The 20,761-nt window shown below is 40.3% G+C and overlaps 3 protein-coding genes across 4 annotated transcripts in view; 1 reads left to right on the top strand and 2 right to left on the bottom strand.

Moving 5' to 3' along the window:
• Window positions 1-4: 4 nt before the first annotated feature.
• Window positions 5-4,971, bottom strand: rmnd1 (required for meiotic nuclear division 1 homolog). Of its 2 annotated transcripts, none has more exons than XM_015047500.1 (12): window positions 4,735-4,971; window positions 4,003-4,403; window positions 3,816-3,921; window positions 3,655-3,730; window positions 2,242-2,281; window positions 2,053-2,153; window positions 1,862-1,968; window positions 1,707-1,771; window positions 1,532-1,608; window positions 1,181-1,301; window positions 973-1,089; window positions 5-444 (listed from the first exon to the last, which is right to left on the bottom strand). In XM_015047500.1, the coding sequence occupies exons 2-12, from the start codon at window positions 4,381-4,383 to the stop codon at window positions 412-414; spliced, it is 1,224 nt and encodes a 407-aa protein (XP_014902986.1). In that variant the 5' UTR covers window positions 4,384-4,403; window positions 4,735-4,971; the 3' UTR covers window positions 5-411. The 2 variants fall into 2 exon arrangements, with proteins under 2 accessions (XP_014902986.1, XP_014902985.1); XM_015047499.1 differs by having other exon boundaries at window positions 4,607-4,970.
• A 630-nt stretch (window positions 4,972-5,601) lies between these two features.
• ccdc170 (coiled-coil domain containing 170) lies at window positions 5,602-10,827 on the top strand. The gene is made up of 8 exons (XM_015047497.1): window positions 5,602-5,943; window positions 6,049-6,213; window positions 6,413-6,694; window positions 7,488-7,688; window positions 7,777-7,950; window positions 8,283-8,528; window positions 8,759-8,959; window positions 10,028-10,827. Exons 1-8 carry the CDS (start codon window positions 5,917-5,919, stop codon window positions 10,286-10,288), a joined length of 1,557 nt encoding a protein of 518 aa, XP_014902983.1. The 5' UTR covers window positions 5,602-5,916; the 3' UTR covers window positions 10,289-10,827.
• The window catches only part of LOC106956576 (nesprin-1-like), a gene marked incomplete at its 5' end in the record, with an annotated part of 46,330 nt that continues 35,985 nt past the window's right edge, over window positions 10,417-20,761 (bottom strand). Inside the window, 10 exons of the mRNA XM_015047495.1 lie at window positions 10,417-11,362; window positions 15,058-15,116; window positions 16,582-16,674; window positions 17,318-17,530; window positions 17,612-17,740; window positions 17,811-18,011; window positions 18,159-18,370; window positions 18,618-18,744; window positions 19,561-19,688; window positions 20,337-20,405. Of these exons, the coding sequence (XP_014902981.1) occupies window positions 11,119-11,362; window positions 15,058-15,116; window positions 16,582-16,674; window positions 17,318-17,530; window positions 17,612-17,740; window positions 17,811-18,011; window positions 18,159-18,370; window positions 18,618-18,744; window positions 19,561-19,688; window positions 20,337-20,405 (1,475 nt within the window). The remainder of the gene's footprint in view (window positions 11,363-15,057; window positions 15,117-16,581; window positions 16,675-17,317; window positions 17,531-17,611; window positions 17,741-17,810; window positions 18,012-18,158; window positions 18,371-18,617; window positions 18,745-19,560; window positions 19,689-20,336; window positions 20,406-20,761) is intronic.

The following is a 20,761-nucleotide window of genomic DNA, read 5'->3' as shown; positions in this document are numbered from 1 at the left end:
CACATTTGTGTAAGAATTTATTCTTCTTTCTTTTAACATGAATGAGTCACACGAATAACGTTTTCATAATTCTCTTAAAATTTAAATACAAAAACAGTCAAATACTCAACAAGTTTGAACAAAAATCTGAGCAGACATTTAGCCAGGCTCAGCACCAATCCATCCTGGAAGGATAAGCGAGAGTAAACAATGGATGAATGGACATGTTTATAGATAAATTGTGCGTTTGAGAAGTGTCCCTTTGTTGAAAGAGGAACAAACCTAAAACTAATCGGGTCCCCTTCACATTTTCAGGTTGCGTCAGCGATTCGTTGTGAAATAGCAGTGAATGAATACCTGAGCACAGCACAGCATTCTTCCGTTGAAGTCTCTAATGTCATTCATAGATTTGTGTTTTCTGTGGTCAGCAGGTTAGAAGATCATTTTTGCGAGTTCAAACATCACCTTCAAGGAGAACAGGACACAGATTAATCACACAGCAGAGATATTAAGCAGTGCTTTTGTAAAATATATATATATATATATATATATATTGTGACATAAACCTTCTATTTCATTGAGATTTTATTTGGTACACCAACATGTTGCAGTGCAGAAATGCGAAGTAGAGAGAAAAGTAAACAGTTTTCAAACAACCTTTACAGCTGGAGGTGTTTGGGGTTTTCACCCGCTAGTTTTGCACATCGAAAGACATGAATTTGTACACGAAATATTTCCACATCAGTTCAAGCGTGAGGTTAAATTACACACAAGTGGACAAACAATTAGGTTACTTCTGACAGCAATTCATTGCACTGGATTTTATTTAGGAGTCTCAGAATAAAGGGGACAAAAGACAAATTCCCTTTTATCTCACTTCTTTGTGTTGGTATTTCAACATAAAACCACCAAAAATCTAGAATTTGTCATTTTAAACACCATGAATGAATCTTTCTTTACTGTAAATAAAGGGGTGAAGTAAATCCACTGTACCTCAATGGTAATGAGGATGACTATCATCCACTCCAACCTCAAACTGTGCTTTTCACTCAGGTGGCTCCTCATCAGGTCCGTCAGCTGCGTGCAATGCTCCAGCTTCTCGTTCACAACCTACAAATGACAGTAACGCACAAAGAAGGGAGCTAAACGTCTCGCGACGACTCTTGTTCATGACTCATCCGTGCTCTGCAGCTGCATTTACGTTGACTCTGCGGTTGATGCTCAGGAACTGACACGTCTTGTCATAGAGCTTCTCTAAGTTTTCTCGGTCCCAGTAGAAATCGGGAGTGAGGAGAAGGTCGGACCTCAGGTTGATGCAGTGTCTGCAGGAGGCAGAGAGCAAAAAACGATTAAAGTTATGGTCATGACTGAGGCAGGCGACCGTAAACGTGACCGCACAATACGGGCACTACGTCGATCCTGAAGTGGTAAAAATAGCAAATCAAGTGAAGAGGCTGGCGCCACGGGTAATTGGAAAGCTTTGGCTTTCTCTTAAGTCGTAAAAATGAAATAGAAAACGAGTGAGCCGCTGTTTGGAGAAAAATGAATTTACCTCAACGTAAATAGCTCTCCAATCTTCTGCATAACCTCAGCAGAGGATAGTTTGATTCTCCTGCCAGACTTCAGCATCTAAGCAAAACAAATTACTTCACATTTAGATTTTCAAATAGCTGGCATTAGGCATCATAAAATATGCATAGAGTCTCTCTCCGCCATGTCCATTGTACCTCTGGGATTGACTGAATTGACTCTACAAAGTTGTCCAAAGCCACCTCCCATATCGCCAACTTTACTGAAAAACAAACAACAAAAAAGAACTAAGAGTAAAAAAGTGCTTAAAACCGAAACCCAAAGCAAGTCAGTAGTATTCACCTATTCTCACCTGACAGACAGAGAGCGTTTGAAAATGCAAATTTCTCCAGGACAGCCTCTTGTTGATCCATGTCGTAACTAAGAATGAAGTTGCCTCTCTCCAGCTTTGTGTTTCCTCTGAGGAGAAGATTTAAATGTTTTAATGAAGAGGAAGCATTCAGGAACACCAACAACCCCGGCTGACATTGAAGCGCCTCATACTCTCCCACAGTGTAGTTGATCTCCTCATTTTCCCAGTGAACTAAAGCAACTTCGTAAGGCTGGATCTCATGATGTTCCAATAACCTCAAAACTTTCTTCATCTGCACAAAACGAGAACAAACTCCGTTGTCAACAGGTGATCTGATGTAGAAACGGGTTCAGTTTGGAAACGCTAAAGGTAACATTCACCTCTTTCTCCTGGACATTCCAGAAAACGACGGATCCTTCCCTGAAATTCAGATTTGGAACGTCAGAACAAGGATTTCCAAAACACCAAGGCTCACACTGAGAATCAGAAAATTATAGAAAACTAATTTCCACAAGAGTTTCTTCTTTTCCAGTTGATTCAAACTTTAATTTAATTTTACACAGGTTATGTTTTAGACCAAGCTACACAATCTTGATGAAACATTCACAAAATATTTATAAATTTATTGGCTTTTAATTACTTATTCCAACATTTCTTTTTCCAGGGTAAAATTATGATACAACAAACAATCCCAATTATTGTTGATTTTACAGTTTGAGCAGATTTTCTCACAAACTTATACCTAAATGCTCAACACAAACCTGAATATGTGGTTAAATGTCTCCGAGTTTGTTGCAGTAATTTTTTTTTGTAGCCACCAACAAGATCCCAGTTTAACTCTGGCCAGAAATATGACCAAGTAAATCTCATTCAATCGGCCTTATTTTGCGTTTTTGAGTAAAGTTCACACATTTTCAACAAAGAAAATTTGTGTTAATTCTAAATACTACATGTCAGACGGCTGTCCTTCCTGAACCGGTCCTGATTGTGTGTTCAGAGTCTTTCTAGAACCAGTAAACGGTGTCCAAGTTTCGACCAACTAGTTGTGGATTTGAAGTGAAGTAAAAAAAAACAACAAAAATGGAGGTAATCCTCCTTCGTCATTACTCCAACCACTTAGTGCAATGCACCTGTGACAGTGGCAGCTAAATGACCCCCTCAGCATGACACTGCCACCACCATGCTTGACGATTTGTGTGTCCTTTGAATTAAAAGCCTTTCCTCAGATTCCCTAAACATACTTCTAGTCAAAGTGGTTAAATAGCTCTCAGTCTTTATTTCTTCTGTCCCAGAAGGCATTTAGTCTCTCTCCTTTCGCTGTCTGATATTTCTATTATCAATATTACATAATATATAACTAATAAAGGCCACTGTCACCACAAAATCTAAATAAAAAGGCATAATACTACTTGGAGGTTGTTATTGGAATGTGTGTAGGTGAGGTGTGATCTACTAAAGGGCATTTATCTAAACATTAACGGGGCTGCATGCACATATTAGGGCCCGTATTTATATGTTTGAGTATTTAAAGATTAGAAAAATGAAATAAATTCAAATTTGTGAACCCAACTCTTTGCTTTGAAACTCCATAAAGTTGTTTGTTGTATCGTCATTTCGACCTCGGTGTGGGCAAACTGTGGTTCTCACGAATCACTAAAGTCCACAATTAAAATGATATTCAACAACTATGATGTCATTTTAATATATAAAAATATACAATAAAGATGTAAAAAAAAGAAGAAGAAAGAAAGTCATAAACACTTATTGTTTATGACGAAGCTCGTCGTTTCTACCTGAAGAAAAAAATAAGAGCGTCGTCGTCCACTTTAGCAGCGTTTTCGGTGCTTATCACCAGGACGTTTGATGCATCTGAAATGAAAACAGGGCAGTGAGAAGAACTCAAAGCAGCGTTCCTCAGAGTCAAGTTGTGATATAACAGCTGCTTGACTAGTACCTCTTGGTAAATCTATTTCTTGAAAGCCGTGGTTTATCAAGTCGTGGCTGAGTGTTGGCAAATGATACTGGTCTGCTGTTGCAAAGGCTATGCATTGCATCATATCCTGCAGACAAAATAACACCTGAATTAATGACTGAACCAGGCAGCAACCGATGGGAAAACAAACAATCACTAATTTCATCACCTCATCCTCTTTCTTTGAAGGCTGGTTGGACCGAGAAGGCTGTTTAGTTCGTGGACCTTTAGGAGGTCTTTTTCCTGTAGGAGGCACTATTACTGGTTTTAAGGTTGGCTTTAGCACTGACTGTACAATGTTAGATGAATAAAAACGAGCCTGATTACATATGAAGTTTGTAGGTGTAGGATTATGCATGCACTGCTGATTAAATGAGTTTAAGTAAAAGGTTCTTGTGGCTGTAGATGACCAGGAGTTAATCATTGGGGTAGATTCGTTGTTGCTGGGCTTCAAATATTGGGTAAGAGTGGTTGAAGAAACAATACAGACTGGTCTGCTCCCAGCAAGCTGCCGAGCTCCCAGTCTCGACCACAATGTCCGAAGAAGCATCTTTCTGATGCAAAGGTGTTCTGCAATATAAGGGGGAAAGAGAAATACATAAAAATACAGACAGCAGGAACAAGAATAAGTAAACCCGATTGGCTCAGATTATAAAATAAAAATTTAAATAAGCTTACAGTAAAAACTACGACAGTTCAGAGCAGGTAATAACCTCTGAAAACAAGCTAACAACATGCTAAAAGCCACCGTGCAACATTAGCCTTTGGCTTACCGGGGACGGAAAACACAGCGTCTTGAAATAAGCCAGAGATAATGTGATTAAACAGCGGCAACTGGTAACAAAGTGTTAAAAGAAAACCATAAACTGTCTCAAATTACTTGACAGCAAATGTGACTGACCCAGGAGGCGTGTTTCTCCTCGCACAAGCTGATGTTGTTCCACACTTCCTGTGTAGCGTGACGTATTCAGTTGGGTCTTGTAAGTCCAGAGTCTTGACTTGCAGGTAAAAACCTCACAGCCTTAAGTTTTATGTTAAAACTACATGAATTACTCTGACACGGTTCCTACAATGTGGCGAAGTAATGATCCTTTATGTGTCACATTTGTTCATATCACACAAAATAATAATTAATACGTCATATGTCAAAATGCGTTTTACCACTGCAGTTGCGATTCTAGGCATTTTAAGGCTGCATTTTAAACTTCACGGTGCATTCAAGTCAACTCGTGCAAAATTGATGTTACTCCAACCTTTATTATATCTATGAATGTTTACAGGTTTAGATAAAAAATATGTTCTCATTAATGCAAGACGTTTGTTTGTGATAAGAAACGAGAAAGGCTTTAAACGATGAAGACACAAAATAAAATGGGAATCAATAATAATAGAGAAATGTTTTATTTGTTATTGAACGTTGCATTTCTAAAATTATTTAAACTCTTCGAGATTGAACACTGACCGGGCCCCTTCAAAACAGCGATGTTACTTATATTGTGGGGAAATGTGCGGGTTACAGTAGAAGATTAATAATTTTTTATTTCACTTTGTCATACAGAAATTCAATCTCAAGAACATCTTTTCTACGTTTGGTTTTGTTAAATCTTTTTTTTTTTTTTTTTTTCTTGATTGAGGTTAATACCTGGTAATCAAAACAGGTATTAATGCGTTAAAATACGGGGTAAAGTCACTCTGGTTGTACTTGAATGCAACTTGAGGTTACTACTTGTTACGTTAAAACACTGTATAAAAGCGCAACGACATCAGCACAGAGTCGCGGTGAAAGCTGAAACACCCGTTTAAGATAAATTATATGCTATGTGGCAAAAAGGATGCGTATTCTTAACTGAGAAGGATTTGTGCTTATTTTTTAACATTATTCTGGTGAAGTTATGCGTTGCATATTATTTATTGGTATTAGCAAGAGCCTCGTAGAAATAGAGTTAATGTTTTGCTTAGGCATTTAACATAAGAGCGCCCCCTCTGGTTGAACTATGTATACACTGTTTGACGTTGCCATGAAACGTCATACAACAGAAACAACTTTCTTCTGCACCCTCACTTCTTCTGCTAAACTTGTGACATGGAAATCTTGGAAAATTCTGATGAGGTATGTTTATATCTCTTTATTGGAAACTTTCTGACTCAAATAAAAGAAAAAGTGTACGCAGTATTTGTGAAATGTGTCATTTGCCCCTGTTACCCGTCTAACGAGGAGGAGAGACTGAGGATGAGGATTGCTGTTTTGGAGGAGAATGTCAAATCTTGTGAGCTGGAGTGTAAAGCCAGCAGAGAGACGGCACAGAGGCTGATGGCAGAGCTGGATCAGGAGAAGAAGAAGACAGCCGGCAGTGCAGCAGCACTTGATTCTCTCAAAGAGGTAGAAATACTATTTTCAATGTGTTTTAGAGTTACATTCACTCTCAAAGTTGCCTCTTTTTGTCTGGATTTTACACTGTTTTTTCCCTTATTAACTAAATAAAACATCTATTTGCTGGTTACAAATGGATTCAAACTGAAAACATCACTCAAAGTTTGCGTCCATTCTAAATGTTAACATGTGACGCTGGCTCTTTCAGGAGTTGGAAGGCCTGGTGGTGGGAAGGAGGGGCGTGGAGACAGAGAAACGGACCTTAAGCGAAAGCCTTGACGCCAGCAGGAGAGTGATAGAGGCCGCCAGGCGAGAGTCCTGCTGTTTGGAGAAACGGGTGGAGGAGTGTAAGTCCAAGGCCCGGGCGGCTGAGCAGAAACTTCAGCGGTTCCTGGAAAAGGTGGCTGGTCTGCTGCAGGAGAAGACTGAGCTTGAGTTCCTGCCCACAGAGAGAGACGTCTTACACCATTTAGACGGCTTCTGTAACAAGGTGACTAATTACAGCAGATAAGTCTCCTGATTTAATTTTCTTTCAGGCCGCAGAGGAAAAAACAAAGACATCATAAATTAGCTGTTACACTTCTTGAGTGACTTTTGAAGTTTTTTTTTATAGCGCCTTGCAAAGTTATTCATTTTCCTTTGATCTTTCCACATTATCACTTTACAACCTCACATATTTATATTTTTTATTTCATTTTTGATAGACCAACTCAAAGTAGTGCACATATGAAAAGTGGAAGGAAAATGAATACTTTATTTACAAGTAGAAATCTGAAATGTGTGGTGTGCTTTTGAATTTGGTCCACTTCACTCTGGAAGCCCTACAATACGGTACAGATCACTTATTCTTAATTGAGCGATTAGTGAATTTTATTCTCAGTACCATTCAATTGTTCTGTGAAAAATAAAAGTGATAAAGCAACACATCCAGAATGGTTTATTTTAATTTCTCTTCATTATAAAACACTAACTTGCGTTGGTCCATCACATAAAATGAAGTTTATTTGTAAAGTGAAAACAGAAAGGTTCACGGGTTATGAATGATATAGAAATTAGCTGAAGTATCTGTTATATTCATCATTATATTGCAAGCTATTGTAATTTGAATTAGGAACGTCGTGAACACAACCAAATGCATAAAAGCAGAAGCGCATTTTATTCAGTACTTGAATTGTTCTTACTGTTTTTCATTGAAAATATTCCAAGATATGTCAAGAAATCCCTTCACCACCTACACCTTGAGCATGTTCCAACTATTAATGTTGATTTCCTCGGCGTGGCAGACCGTATCACAGATGGAGGTGAGACTGCGCCACACCTCTGAGGAACTGAAACAGCTGACGGCGCTCCAGCTCGGCACGCTGCAGAGGGCTCAGATTGCCGAGCAGCAAGCCCAGGACCTGAGGAGGCAACTGCAGAGTCTGGAGACGGAGCAGCTGGAGGCAGAGCTGCATCGGGACGAACTACGACGCAGCAACAAGCAAGTGAGAGAAGCCACTGGTGCAGATGAGAGACGAAACTGAGGGAGACGTAGCCAGTCATTCAGGTGTTTTGACCGCGATTTCTCCGCAGTATGAGGAGTTTGTGGAGCGGCTGTCTGAGACGATGAAGGTCGACGGTATTGACCCTGACCTGGGCTTCGACATGAGGCTGAAACTCGTCCGGTCTCGCGCAGAACAGCTCGACAGACAAGAGGCAGCCGCTCTGGTGGAGAGCAAAGTGCAGACATACAGCTTGAAGCAGAAGGTAAAACTGTAGAAACTCACTCTGAAGATTTTATGCTCCTCTAATCCAGAACAAACTTCCAAAAAACTGCAAGATAGTCGAAAGACTGAGCTCCTTTAAATCAAGGCTAAAAGTTGCTTTTGATAATAACTGAGACATTTATCAGAATATTTGGTGATGACAAAATCTAATGTTTACTGCTTATTTTGTAATAATTGACTATTTAACGTGTTTACGATGTAAAGCACTTTTTACTACGTTGTTGGTGAAAGGTGCTACACAAACAAATAAACCTGACGTGACTCTTTTGCTTCCTCTCTGAACAAAAGTAAAAATCTGCTCAATCCTTGTAGGTAAAGTCCCAAAAGGACCAACTGGACAGAAAAGATCTCCATGTCCAGCTTTTGAGGAAAAAGGTCTTGGAGTTGGAGGAGGAGAGGAGGAGAAGTCGATCTGTGCTGTCTGCAGAACAAAACGACGCTCTTCTGGAGGCCCGGAAGTTAAAAAAAAGGCTGGAGCGTCTCCAGGCAGAACTGAGGGCAACCAAGATGTCCAACACCGAGCTGAAGGCCCAGCTCACCCACACCGACGAGCTCAAGGTAGAGGGGAGAAAGGCTGGGATTCAGGGTCACTCTAGAGGCTCTTTTACCTCGAAACACCTTGTAAATTTATCTTTTTAAAAAAAATCATTTTGAATGATTGTAAAAATCATTTTGACATAATTTGAGCACGTATTCGTGTCAGAGTTACTTACCTAATCTAAATAAAGGTCAGCATAATTTGGCTTAAGCGCAAACATTTGGGTCTCCGCTGTGTTCAACACGCCAAGCTGAAAGTCACAGAGCAGAGTCAGAGCGAGCAGGAGCAGAAGACGAATCTGCTGCTGGATGGGAAGGCGAAGGAGGAGAAGAAGCTGAGCGGCTCAAACCTGCAGGACCAGGAGAAGAAGATGAGAGAGGAGCGAGAGGAGCGAGAGGAGCTCAACGTCCTCAGACTCAGCCTGACTCAGCTGTCTGACCGGCAGAGGGAGGTGAGTGAGGTCCAGTTGTAACATTTCCAGCAGACCCAATGGATTCGTCTCCTTGTTGTTCAGTCATTTTCTCGACTCGGTGGAGGAAAGTCACAAGGTTAGGGCAGAAAGCTGGAGGGAAACCAAGACTATTCTTCTGTAAACAAATTAAGTTTTTATGTTGTTTTTAAGTAAACAACTGGTCCAAAGTCAGAAACTTCAACTTTGGTTCGATAACAGTTTGAGAACCAAATCTATTGAGCAGACATTTGACCTTTTTTTTTTTATCAACCGTCTGCAGTGTTTTGCAAAAACATTCATACACCTTAAACATTTTCAAATTTAATTTTGCACTGCATTTTATCAGAAATCTGTGAACAAGCATCTATACTCCATTGGCTGTTGATAGTTAAACAGTTTCAAGTCTTTTTCAGCCTTAATAAACTCTGACCAGCTTTACTGTCCTTATAAAAACAAAGTATGCCCACAGCATGATGCTACTGCCACTGTGTTTCATCAAATGTTCTGCACAGTAAGCTCACGTCTTACATAGCTCTTTGCTAATAAGCAAAAAGTTACGTTTTTTTTTGTCTCATGTGAACAGATTATCTTCTTGTCTTCAGATTGAAACCGTGAATAACTTCCCTGCTTTACTTGCTACTTTAACTGCTCATATTCATGCGTTTTTATAAATGATGAAGAAAATGTAACACCAGTGTTCACTTCATCACATATGAAACTCATTTTAAGATTTTATTGAAGAACTTTATGACTCACTTCATGGGTTTCTGGTAAAGTAAAGCCTTTTTCGGTGCTTTTATGGGATGATTTTATTATCGTTTCTACTTTATTATTACTGCTCGTTTCTGTTGCAGAGAAATGTGTAAAGATTGTTGGTGCAGCTCTCGTTTTTAAAGTGTGCCATTGACATTGTGTTGGTTTATCACACAGAATCACACCACCGACGTTTACAAAAGTGACAAAGCGACAAAAACGTCAGGAAGCGTCAAAGTTTTGCAAGGCTCTTATTAATTTAGAGTAAAGCTTGTTGGCTCACAGTGAACCGAGCGTTTTCGTCTCTCGTTGTAGCTGCTGGATTTCCAGTCAAAGGTTTCTCAGACGTTGGGCCTGAACTCGACGTCTTTATCTCTTTCAAACGATGAAATCATCAAACTGCTTGAGGAGCTTCTTCACAGCCATCATCATCATCATCATCATGTGTGTTGTCACCATGGCGCTACACCCTGGCATTGCTCCACTCACCACAGTCTTCCTCTGCTCCCGGACCTCCAAGAAGGTCGTTCCACCCCGGATGATTCTGTCTCAGCTTCTCCATTTGCTGCCATTTAAAGGTCTTTATGTACAACAAATGCCACCTAAGATACTGACAAATACGTTACTTAGCAACCAGGGCTTTAAAGTTATGTTCATTAATAAAATGGACAAAAGAAAAATCAGATTAAAGACAAGATTCGGAGTGAGGATTTGGCATTCATTATTGTTGGTAGTTGCATATACATCTTTTCTCATAGTAATCTTCTGCACTATGTACACATGTTAAATAATTCTGGACTTTTATATATTTTATACTCAACCAACAGTCATACAAAATATACATTAGTTCAATGTGTCATAGTTTCGATCTTTAAGATACCTGATGTTATGAAAAAATAAAAAGCAGAATGTAAAAAGATCATGATGTTAAAGGTTAAACCCCTCGATTTGCATCCAATCATAAAACACTTGACTTGACAGACGAACGTGAATGGATGTAAGTTCAAGTTAAAAACGTCACACAGTTTAGCACAAACACAGTCGTAGATGTAAGTAAAGAAAAGTAAATATTAAAACTACATGCCCAAAAATACAGGTAAAAAAATAAACGCAATGAAGCTGTTTCGTGTTCCTTTTTGTCACCCCAGGCTAATCTTTCAGCGTTTGACTTTGGTGCTTTCCACTGACAGTCTTCTCCAGAAAAATACACGATGAAGGACCCGTAAATTCGTCCAGCAGAACTCCACCGCGAGTTAAGCCAAAACACACCTCGAAATGACGCAGCATTTCTTAACGTAGTGCGATTCTCGATCCTCTGAGCTACACACAAAAGAAGAGATTTTTCTGCGCACGATTCTCATTCCTGTCCCACGGAAGCCAAATTACGGAGAGTTCTCTTTGCCGCCCTAAACGGGAGGCGGTCCGTTAGTGTAGCTGAGCATCGGGTAGAAGGAATGAGCAAAGTTGTTGGACTGGGTGCAGTAGTCCTCCTCCGCCAGCGGCAGCAGGAAGGCGAGGACCACCAGCAGGAGCAGGAGGATTTGGAGAGGCAGCGCGAACCAGAGGACGCGGCGCCAGAACGAGGACCTGCGAGCCGTCGCCACGTCCCGATCAGAACGGCAGGAAGCGGATCCAGCGGCGCTGCGAGACCTGCTCACACACATTCACAACCGGGCAGAGGCTGAGCGTTAGCTAACCACTGCCGACAAACACACACAGCATCCCTGGCACAACTACACTGCTGCTAACACAACAATACTGTACAAACTATGTAACTCAAACTGACTGAACCACATTTTTAAACTTGCACATTTAAATAATCCTAACTCCTACTTTAATATCCCTCTCTCCATGTGTGAAATCTGTTTTCAATCCAAATCAGATCTCATTTCAGCAGCTTGGCTGCTGGATGTCGATGCTTTTACGGCCGCACGGCGCTAATCGTTTGAGAGTGACGATGTTTCCTACTGTGATCCACATGCTGACTGGAACTTGGTAGATAAACAGGATAACAAAGACAGTCACAAAACAGTATCCAAGCATAGACAAATACACTTAATGTTTGCTTGCATTCCTTTGCTGTAGGTGTTAAAGAGTAAAAAGACAAAAAAAAGAAAAGCATGCTGCAGGAATCAGCTGACCTGACTGAAAGGTTTCATCCTGGAGAAAAGTGCAAAGCATGCCATGGCAAGAGCAGTGCAGCATCTTGAAACAGGTTTTCGTTTTAACACTGTGGTTTTTCACTAACTTCTGTAAAGAACAGGTGTAAAGAAATATACCACTTTGCTTCATTGAATGTGGCTAACAATAAAATGCAAAAGAATTCATGCTACTTTAACCTTTTCACATTTTGTCATGTTAAAACAGTCACTGCATTTAATTTGGATGCTATGTGACAGACCAACACAACTTAGAGTAGTGTGGAGAGAAATGTAAAAATGATTTTATGTCTTTTTTTTAAACTAAAGATCTGAGAGCTGGTCAGGGATAAAACTGGAGAATTTGTAGTTGGCTGTAAAACAATAACCTCACAGACCTGAACTTGGATGGTTCAAATATAAGCATTTTCATGTGTTAGGATGGTCCAGTCAAAGTCCAGACCAAAATTAAATTGAGAATTTCAAAATTTTAACTCAGCTCAAAATAGTCGCAGCTCTGATTTCAGTGGAAGGTGGTTCTACAAGTATAACATTATGAGAGCTAAATACAAATGCATGCTTCACATTTTAGATATTTTTTGTTGTTGCTAAAACAACATTCAACATTTTTCTTCCACTTAACAATTTCGAACTGCTTTGTGTTGGTATATCACATAACCAGGAGAAAACATACAAGTTTGTGACTAAAAAGTGACAAAATGGGAAATATGTAGTTGAAGATGTATGAATAATTTTGCGAGGTGTTGCTACTTTATACGTTAAAATCATGGAAAAAACCCCAAACTGGAGCCAGAAGACTTGCTCACACAGTAAAATACATCATTCATTGTTGAGTGAATTCAAATGTTCCTGGTAAATGACTGAGGATGAAATTATTTAATCTTTCAGGGTCATAAACTTTGCATTATGGAGTTATCTTATTACGCTGATAACTAAGTTGTAAGTTAGGACAGGGAAAAAAAATATAACTTAAGGGAAACATCAGTAAGGTTTATACTCTCATTAGTACTTAATACTTTGTCCAATAAATTTTATAAGGAGTCTTCAATGAATTAATTGTGCCGACATCGTTGGAATAAAACATTCTATGTAACAAGAGCTTGTAGCTTTGTGATATTTTTCACACTGCTCCAGTTCTTGGAGATTTTAATGATGTCACATTCCTCATAATGAACAGTAAAGATGCTCAACGCTGAAACAACCCCACAAAAACAAACGTGCTGAACTTGACAGCTTCTGAGGGATAAGGGAGAATAATCCACAGGATCCAAAGGGTCCACCATCAACAAATTATCTCCATTATGTTATGATTTTTTTTTTTTTAGCTAAATCCAGAGTTTGTTTTCTGGAAATGACGTTATGTCAAAGAAATGTCCATTAAATTAATACAAAGTCATTTTGTATTAATTTAAACCCATCTAGAGCTTAACAGGACTTGCTAAACACCAATGGTTATGGTGCGTTCACATCAAAAATGCGTCTGACGCTTCAAGTGTGCACCGTGAATGCAGACTCTTGACATTTTGCTCTACACCTAGCGTTTCACATGCTAGGTGTAGAGCACCTAGTGAAGTCTATGTGGAGGCACATCAGACGTGTCAAAATTGCTCTAGCTGTTGTTTTTCGTTGCCGCCCTATTTGTCGGACGCGTTGGACGCTCTTGATGAGTCAAACGCTCCAAACGGTTCACAGTGCACCGCGCTAGACGCCTCGACGAGTCTCCACACAGACTTTGAATAGAGCGCGTTTGGTGTGAACGCACCGTTAGGTTTCTGGATCCCACTGTATGATAACCTTGAGTAAAAATACTACTTTGGTTTTACCGAAGTTTTTACTCGGGGGTCCTAACTCGCCACTGAATGCGCATTTGTAAAAAACGATGTAAAAAAAAAAAAATAAAAAAAAGCCTTGTTCAGGGCACAACTGCTGCATTTAAGTTAAACTTTTATATGTGCTTCTTGTCCGTCGTTTTTTTTGTTGCCCTGGGTTACTACCCTTGAACAACATGGGCGGCTGCGTTCACACTGCAGCCTGAAGTGACCCAATTTAGATTTTTATTTTTTTTTTACATAATTCGACCTGTATCTGATCGTTTCATGACAGTCTGAACAACACAGGTCGGATTTTTTTTCGAATGCGACCCGGGCCGATACGTATCCGATTCAAATGTGACCCAACGTCCAGGTCGTATTCATCCGACCTGAACGTCACTGATACTCGACTAAAAACAACCAAATGAGGATTAAGTTATTGCAAGTAAACATGGATGAACACTACTTCTTCTTTTTATGGCGGTTGGCCAAACTCTGAGAACGCTGACGTTATTGCGCCCTCTAGTGCGCATGCGGGACACTTTCAGCTCGTTTTTCCGTTCACACTGGAGTTCACACGCAGGTTGCACATATTTGGAAGTGTCAACAACCACGGAAAAAAAATAAATAAATAAAAAAATCCAATTTGACAAAAAATGGGAATCGGGTCACTTCAGGCTGTAGTGTGAACACAGCCAAAAATTTCCACTATGCTTCCTAAAAATTAGCATGTTTTCGAGGAATAATACGATCAGTGAACACAAAAACAATCTTATTAATGGTCAACATAAAGACATAAAGTTTTCTTATGTTGTTACCAAAAAGTCCCCCTTTACCGCCTCACAAATGGGCACCTGAGAGGCAAGACGCACAGATGACAGACTGAGGAACAGAGATGGAAAGTCGGCGAGGTAGAAGCAGCAGTGGAGAACCAGCACACACACGAGGTAAGAGTGAAAGAGCTAGAGAGAAAGGGAAGCCGCAGCTTTTGCATTGTTCATTGCAGACATTTATTGGCTCGACACTTTCAAAGAAAAAGGGGGAGTTTGCTGGCTTGCTTAGCGAGAAGTGTTGTTAGCTGTATATTAGATAAGCAGCCGAGGACACAAGAAGAAGAAGAAGCCTATTCCTCGTGAAACCCTTTCCTGGGTGGATGTTTGGCCTGCAGCTCACCTCATCGTCTAACCTACACAGAGCACCCAGACTGGCAGAAGATGATGGAATTCACTATCATGAGCCGGCACGAGGGTTAACACGTGAAATAGGGACTAATGCAGAAAGGGTGTGTACGTTAGAGAGCCCGGACTAGCCTCCCAGTGCATCATGGGTAGAGTTCCATTATCTTCTAGGTGTGCTAGAAGCAACAAAAAGGTACCTGTGGTGTGGACTGCTCACAGACGGTCCAGGCTGTGACAGACTACATTTGCCCCGTTGCTGTTTGCAATGAACAGGGGAGGGGAGGGTGAAAGAAAGAAAGTATGTTTCAGTCCACGCAAATCAAGACAAAGCTACTGATGAAAAGACAACCCAAAATGAAAAGAAGAGCAGCAAAAACAAAAACAAAAATCAAGACATGAGTATGAGAGATTTCGTGACTCAAAACAATAAAGGAATCTGGCTTTTCAAAGTGTGTTTTTTGGTGACTTTGAACGGCTTCCTGTGAGGAAGCGACTGCAGATCCGAAGCTACACATCAGGCAATGTGATGCATGACTCTGTTTGGTAACAGTGACATTAATAAGAAACATTAACAGCAGTGGCACCCTTATTTGGACTGATATTATTGTTGTGCCTTGCAAAAGTATTCCTACTCCTGAGACTTTTCTACATCCCGCCACCTCACAACCTCAGGTTTCAATGTTTCATTAGGATTTTATGCGATAGAACAACACAAAGTGGTGCGTATTTGTAAAAGGGAAAGACGATTACTGAACATCCTCCTGGAAAAACATTTCCTTATATAGGAAATGGAAGCTGATAGGCAGTGATGGAAGGATGAATGGAGCTACAAACAGAGCAATGCTGGAGAAAAACACATCTGGAGCTGGGAACTAAACACGTCACCAGTGCTAAAATGGAAATAATCCAGTTTGAAACCAATGGCAACTCTTGAAAATTACAGATTGGACGCCAGGCATTCAATCTGCCTGAGCTTAAACTATTCTGTAAAGAAGATGTGCAATGATGGTAGTTAAAGTTGGGCCTACAAATTATTGACTCAGTGATACAAATGCACACCTCACTCTTCAGATTTGTATTTGTCTACATTTTTCTTCCCCGCTGTAAATATGAACTACATTCTGTTGATTCGTCACATAACATCTAAACAACAGATATTGAATTTTTTGGTTGTAACAAAACAAAATGTGAAAAAGGTCAAGGGATGAATCCTTTTGCAAGGCATTTCTAAGACAATCGTGGTATCGTTTTCGTCAAATTCAAAAAGAATCTCATTGGTAGATTAAACAGCTCCAACCCAGCCAGTATTACTGAGATTAAACATATGGAAATTAAAATAAATGTACAGAGGAGAAGAAGTCAGAGGGAAATTCTAGGGAAAATGTTTTAGTTTGGAAATGAAGGGAAAGTAAAAGAGAAGAAGGGGAAAAAGTAGAAAGGTTTTGAAACACAGAACAAAAAAATAAACATCAAAAAGTAAAAATAAAACGTCCCAGTTTCCCAAGGAATTTACATGCAGGAATATTAAATGGTTTGAAAAAGGTTTGGGGCTTAGACGGTATAAAAGGGTATGGCGGTGTGGAAACATTTACAGGAGAGATACTGGGAAGACGGGGGTGAACTGGGCCATCGACGGGGCTGTCGGGACGTTTGGCGTCGTGTTACAGACGAGTTATCAAACTCCTGTTTCTACTCCGTAAACAGAAAGAGGTGAACATTACCGATCGTGAGCGACTCGGTGTGCTCCTCCCTGATACCGGACTGAGGGAGCCAGACGTGTCCAACTCATCAGCAGACGACCAAGAAGACAAATCCTGAAGATAAACAAAGACAAAAAACATCCGCAAATACAAAAACAGAAGCACAAAGACGGTGAGTATCACAATATGTTAGGCCTTCTGTGTACCGGAGCCAAAAAATCTGATTTGATTGAATTCATTCGAGTTTAATCACGGTCTTCATGTGACCTTTTAATAAAAGAATTACAAAGAGCAAAAACTATTTTGATAGACGTACAATGTGAACTTATTCTGTTGGCTAACTGAGTTTAAACTCTCCTGCGGCAAATAAACCTGAAACGTGTTGGAAAACTTCTCTGTGTGATATCTTAAATCAGGGTTGTAGAGATTCAAACTGGACATGCAGAAGCTTGTAGAAGTATTTATAGACCTGGAACATTTCACCACTTTATAGCTATAAATGCTGATATTTTATCTGACAGACCCACAAAAAGCAAAACACGACTGAAGTGGAAGTTTATGAAGAAAAATCTGGTATGCGTATGGATTTTTACTTGTGAAAAATGTAACACCCATTCATCATTTTCCTTGAACCCCAAATTTATGCGCAAGTTGATGATGATCTAATGGATAAAATGCCAAAAAAAAAAAAAAACCCTGAAGTTTGCAGTTGTAAAATAAAAGGCATGAATAATTTTATGTGAATGAGTCGACGTACCTGTTGGCTGCTGGTGATGTCCAGAGTCCTGGAGAGCTCTCTGAGATCTCGGGTCACTTCCTTCAGCAGCAGCTTGAGGCGGTTCCCGATGACATGGACCTTCTCCTTGGCCTCCAGGCAGTCGCTGCCCTGAGAGTTGACCAGCAACTGGAGCGACATGTCCTGCAGTGACGCCACTTTCAGCTGCGAGTCCAGTAACTCCTGGCGGATTTGCTGCCGGATTTATGACGTAAACTGAGTTAAAATACGCAATAGGGTAACACGTTTAAAACAGTAATTTTTCCGGTTTTGTACCGTGAGTGTCTTGTGATGCTCATGAAGGGTTTCGCTGTCCTGGATCGGGTCGATTGGGACGATCTCGTTCCTTCGGCGATCAATATTTTCCAACCAGAGGAGCAGACCGTGACTCATTTCATGAAAGTCCTGTTGGACATAAATGTTAATACGGAACTGCTGGTTGAATTCGTACATAGATAAGACAACATGCACTTACATGACACTGCATGAGAGCTTCCTGTAGCAAAGTCCTCCATTCGTCCAAAGAGCTGCCCAGTTTGTCCCAGCTGTTGTTCATGTCCTTCAGTTTGGCCTGCAGCTCTCTGGACTCCTCTGTGTCCGACTGCAGGAACTCAGCGCTGCACAGGTTGATGGAAAGTACGATGGCTTTGCGCTTGTCAAACGCCTTCTGCAGCTCCTGGAGTCAAACACAAACATCACAGAGCAGGAGAAAATCAGGCAACATGGACACAAAGTCATAAAATAGAAAGATTTTGAGTGTTTAGAATAATTAAATTGAGCAAATAATGTCAGGGGAAAAAAAAAGAGAATCTGATTTAATTACCTTGAGTTTTTTGATGCGGAGCTCAATTATCTGGATGTCTGTGCTGACGTCCAATTTTCGCTGCTGCTCCAGCTCTTCCTCCGTTTCCCCCAGCCAGGTCCAGATGTTATTCAGGTCGGAGTTCAGCTGCTGCCACTGTTGCTGGTTCTGCTTGGAGCGCATCTCCTTACTGAGATCCTGAGCCTGCAGGAACTCCCAGCGCTCAATCACACCTGGATCGAACAGGAAAGAACAAAAACGATTCGATGAAGGTAAATACGACCTAATAGTGTCACACTAAGCATTTATTTTGAGTGTGTCCAGCATTTTCACACAAATGGGAGAAAGACGCACAGCAGCTTGGCTCATAGTTGGTAATTCTGACAAAGAAACTAAATCAAGATTATAAAGAGCAACTAAACTGTGAAGCGTGATGTTGCTGAAAACATGAGCGCCGTCTGGGTTTCGTGGTTATATTACCTGAAGTCTGGGACTCTGAGCTGCTTGGGTCTGCCAGCCCAGACACGGCATCCTCTTCCTCTTTCAGCTCGGAGCCCATCCTCTTCACCGTGTCAATGCTGCCACGACACTCACCCAGCAGTCGCATCTACGGAGCAAACGCAGACTCGCTTGAAGAAGACTACCAGATTATTATAACCATGATGCCATTATCTACCTTTGAACATAAAGGCTGCCTTCAGGTGAAAATAACTTTTTAACCTGGTTAAAATGACTTTATAGGAACACCTTGACAAAGTAATCACGCCTCTTTTACTCTTCTAAGTTTTGTCAAGTTACAACCACAAACCTTTACGAAAGTAGTTGGAATTTTATTTGATAGATCAACTTTAACATGCAAATATTATTAAGTGGAAGGAAAACAATGCAAGTTTTTTTTTCCACATAGAAATATGAAAAGTGTAACACGAAAATCTCAGCCTCTCTGAGATTTTATAGGACCAACTATTACGACACTCGGTGCTGCACAACGTTTGAAATTTGCTTTTACAAGTGTTCCCATTTTTTGCCCATTCTTCTCAAAGTAAGCCAGGTTGAATAGAAAGCATCCGCAAACATAATTTTTTAAGTTTTGCCACATAGCATCAGTTGGATTCTTGTCTGGACTTTGACTAGGCCATACTAACACTTGAATGTGTTAGATCTAAACCAGTTGTGCCCTAAACTCATTTTCATTTTGGGCCAAATCAACAATCTGAATCTTCTTAAAGGGCCGGTTGTGCCAGAATGTATTGATAAAACCAATTCAACTGTTAAAATATTAATAAATAGCAAACAAAACACATGAAAGCTTTCAGCTGTAACATGACATGCGGAAAAAAATACTTTAGAGGTGTGAATACTTTTGCAAAACAAGAAAATAATCAGATGCAACATCAAAAATGTAGATGTAAGAGAGACATACGTAGCCCATGTATGATGCATCCGTTTCTGTGCTTAAAGGAGTGCGGCTGCGACTGCTGTCCAACTGCTGCAGGTGGGAACCACTGACATCAAAGGGACGCATATGAGAATCTGCTGAGGCAGCCTCTCCTGTTGACGCAACAACAACTGATCACCTTCAAGCAAAGGCGCCAAGTGACCATGTAAAGTGATTATCTGAAATGTGATTGACAGTCCAAGAGAAGGTGGACCTGTTCAGACAGAGAAAAACTAGACAAAATGTAGGAGATGAGAAACCAGGAGTGCAGATTGGTTTTCCAGACAGCCTTGTTCGCGGCGTCTGCTGCAGTTTAAGTCTTAGGGTCAGCTGGGATCAATTTATGAAAATGACCATTTAAAAGCGCAAACAAATCTGCAATCCTTTAAAAAGAATAAAGAAGTTGCTCACTGTGACAAAATAAAACAAAAACATGCTTTTCTGAGACATAAAAAAAAGAATCCAAACAGGTTAGCTACCCAGCAACACTGCAAGTCAAATGAAAGAGCAAGTTAGAAAGAAGATTTAGGCTGAACTCCATTTCTGCTCTTTTGAGTGAGAACCCAAAACCGGGAGCAGGAAGTTACAGAGGAAATGGAGTTCACCCTATAACACGGTGTTAGGAAGAGCGACTATTAGTGACAGTGTATAAGTGAAATCAACACAAAACAACCAAGCCGGTGACAGGGCTACAGGGCTATTTGGAGTAGTTATTTCTGGGTCCAAACAAATGCATTATGCTTAATTCTGCTGTTGCCTACCAGTGGAGGACCTCAGAGTTTGCTCTGTTAGCTTAACAAAGGCCTCAGGGCTCTCTGGAATCACTACATCTGGAAGAAACATTGTACAGTACAAACATTTAGCACTGGGCTTCACACTATGTCACCAAATTAATAGATGAACCAGGAATTCATCTGTATTTAACCTGAATTACATCAAAATATGTTTGTTGAAATATCTAATTGAAAGAAGGATGGTATGAGAAAGAACTTTTATTTAGAGACGCACCAAGAGTGTCAATCAAAAATGTAGCCTACGCTCTGCCAGGTGGCGCTAATCTCAACAATCTTCACTTTGTATGTTGTTACTGACTGAAGAAAATTAGTATCAGGTGTTTAAAATGAACCAGAGAGATGAAAGGGGCTGTTGAAAAGAAAACTTCATTTTCTACAATGTCTCTGGAAAT

The sequence above is a fragment of the Poecilia latipinna genome, unplaced genomic scaffold (assembly GCF_001443285.1).
Source record: "Poecilia latipinna isolate Pla-1442-1.1 unplaced genomic scaffold, P_latipinna-1.0 Scaffold830, whole genome shotgun sequence".
In the NCBI taxonomy this organism is placed as follows: Eukaryota; Metazoa; Chordata; class Actinopteri; order Cyprinodontiformes; family Poeciliidae; genus Poecilia; species Poecilia latipinna.
This window is presented reverse-complemented; position numbering and strand designations above follow the sequence as displayed.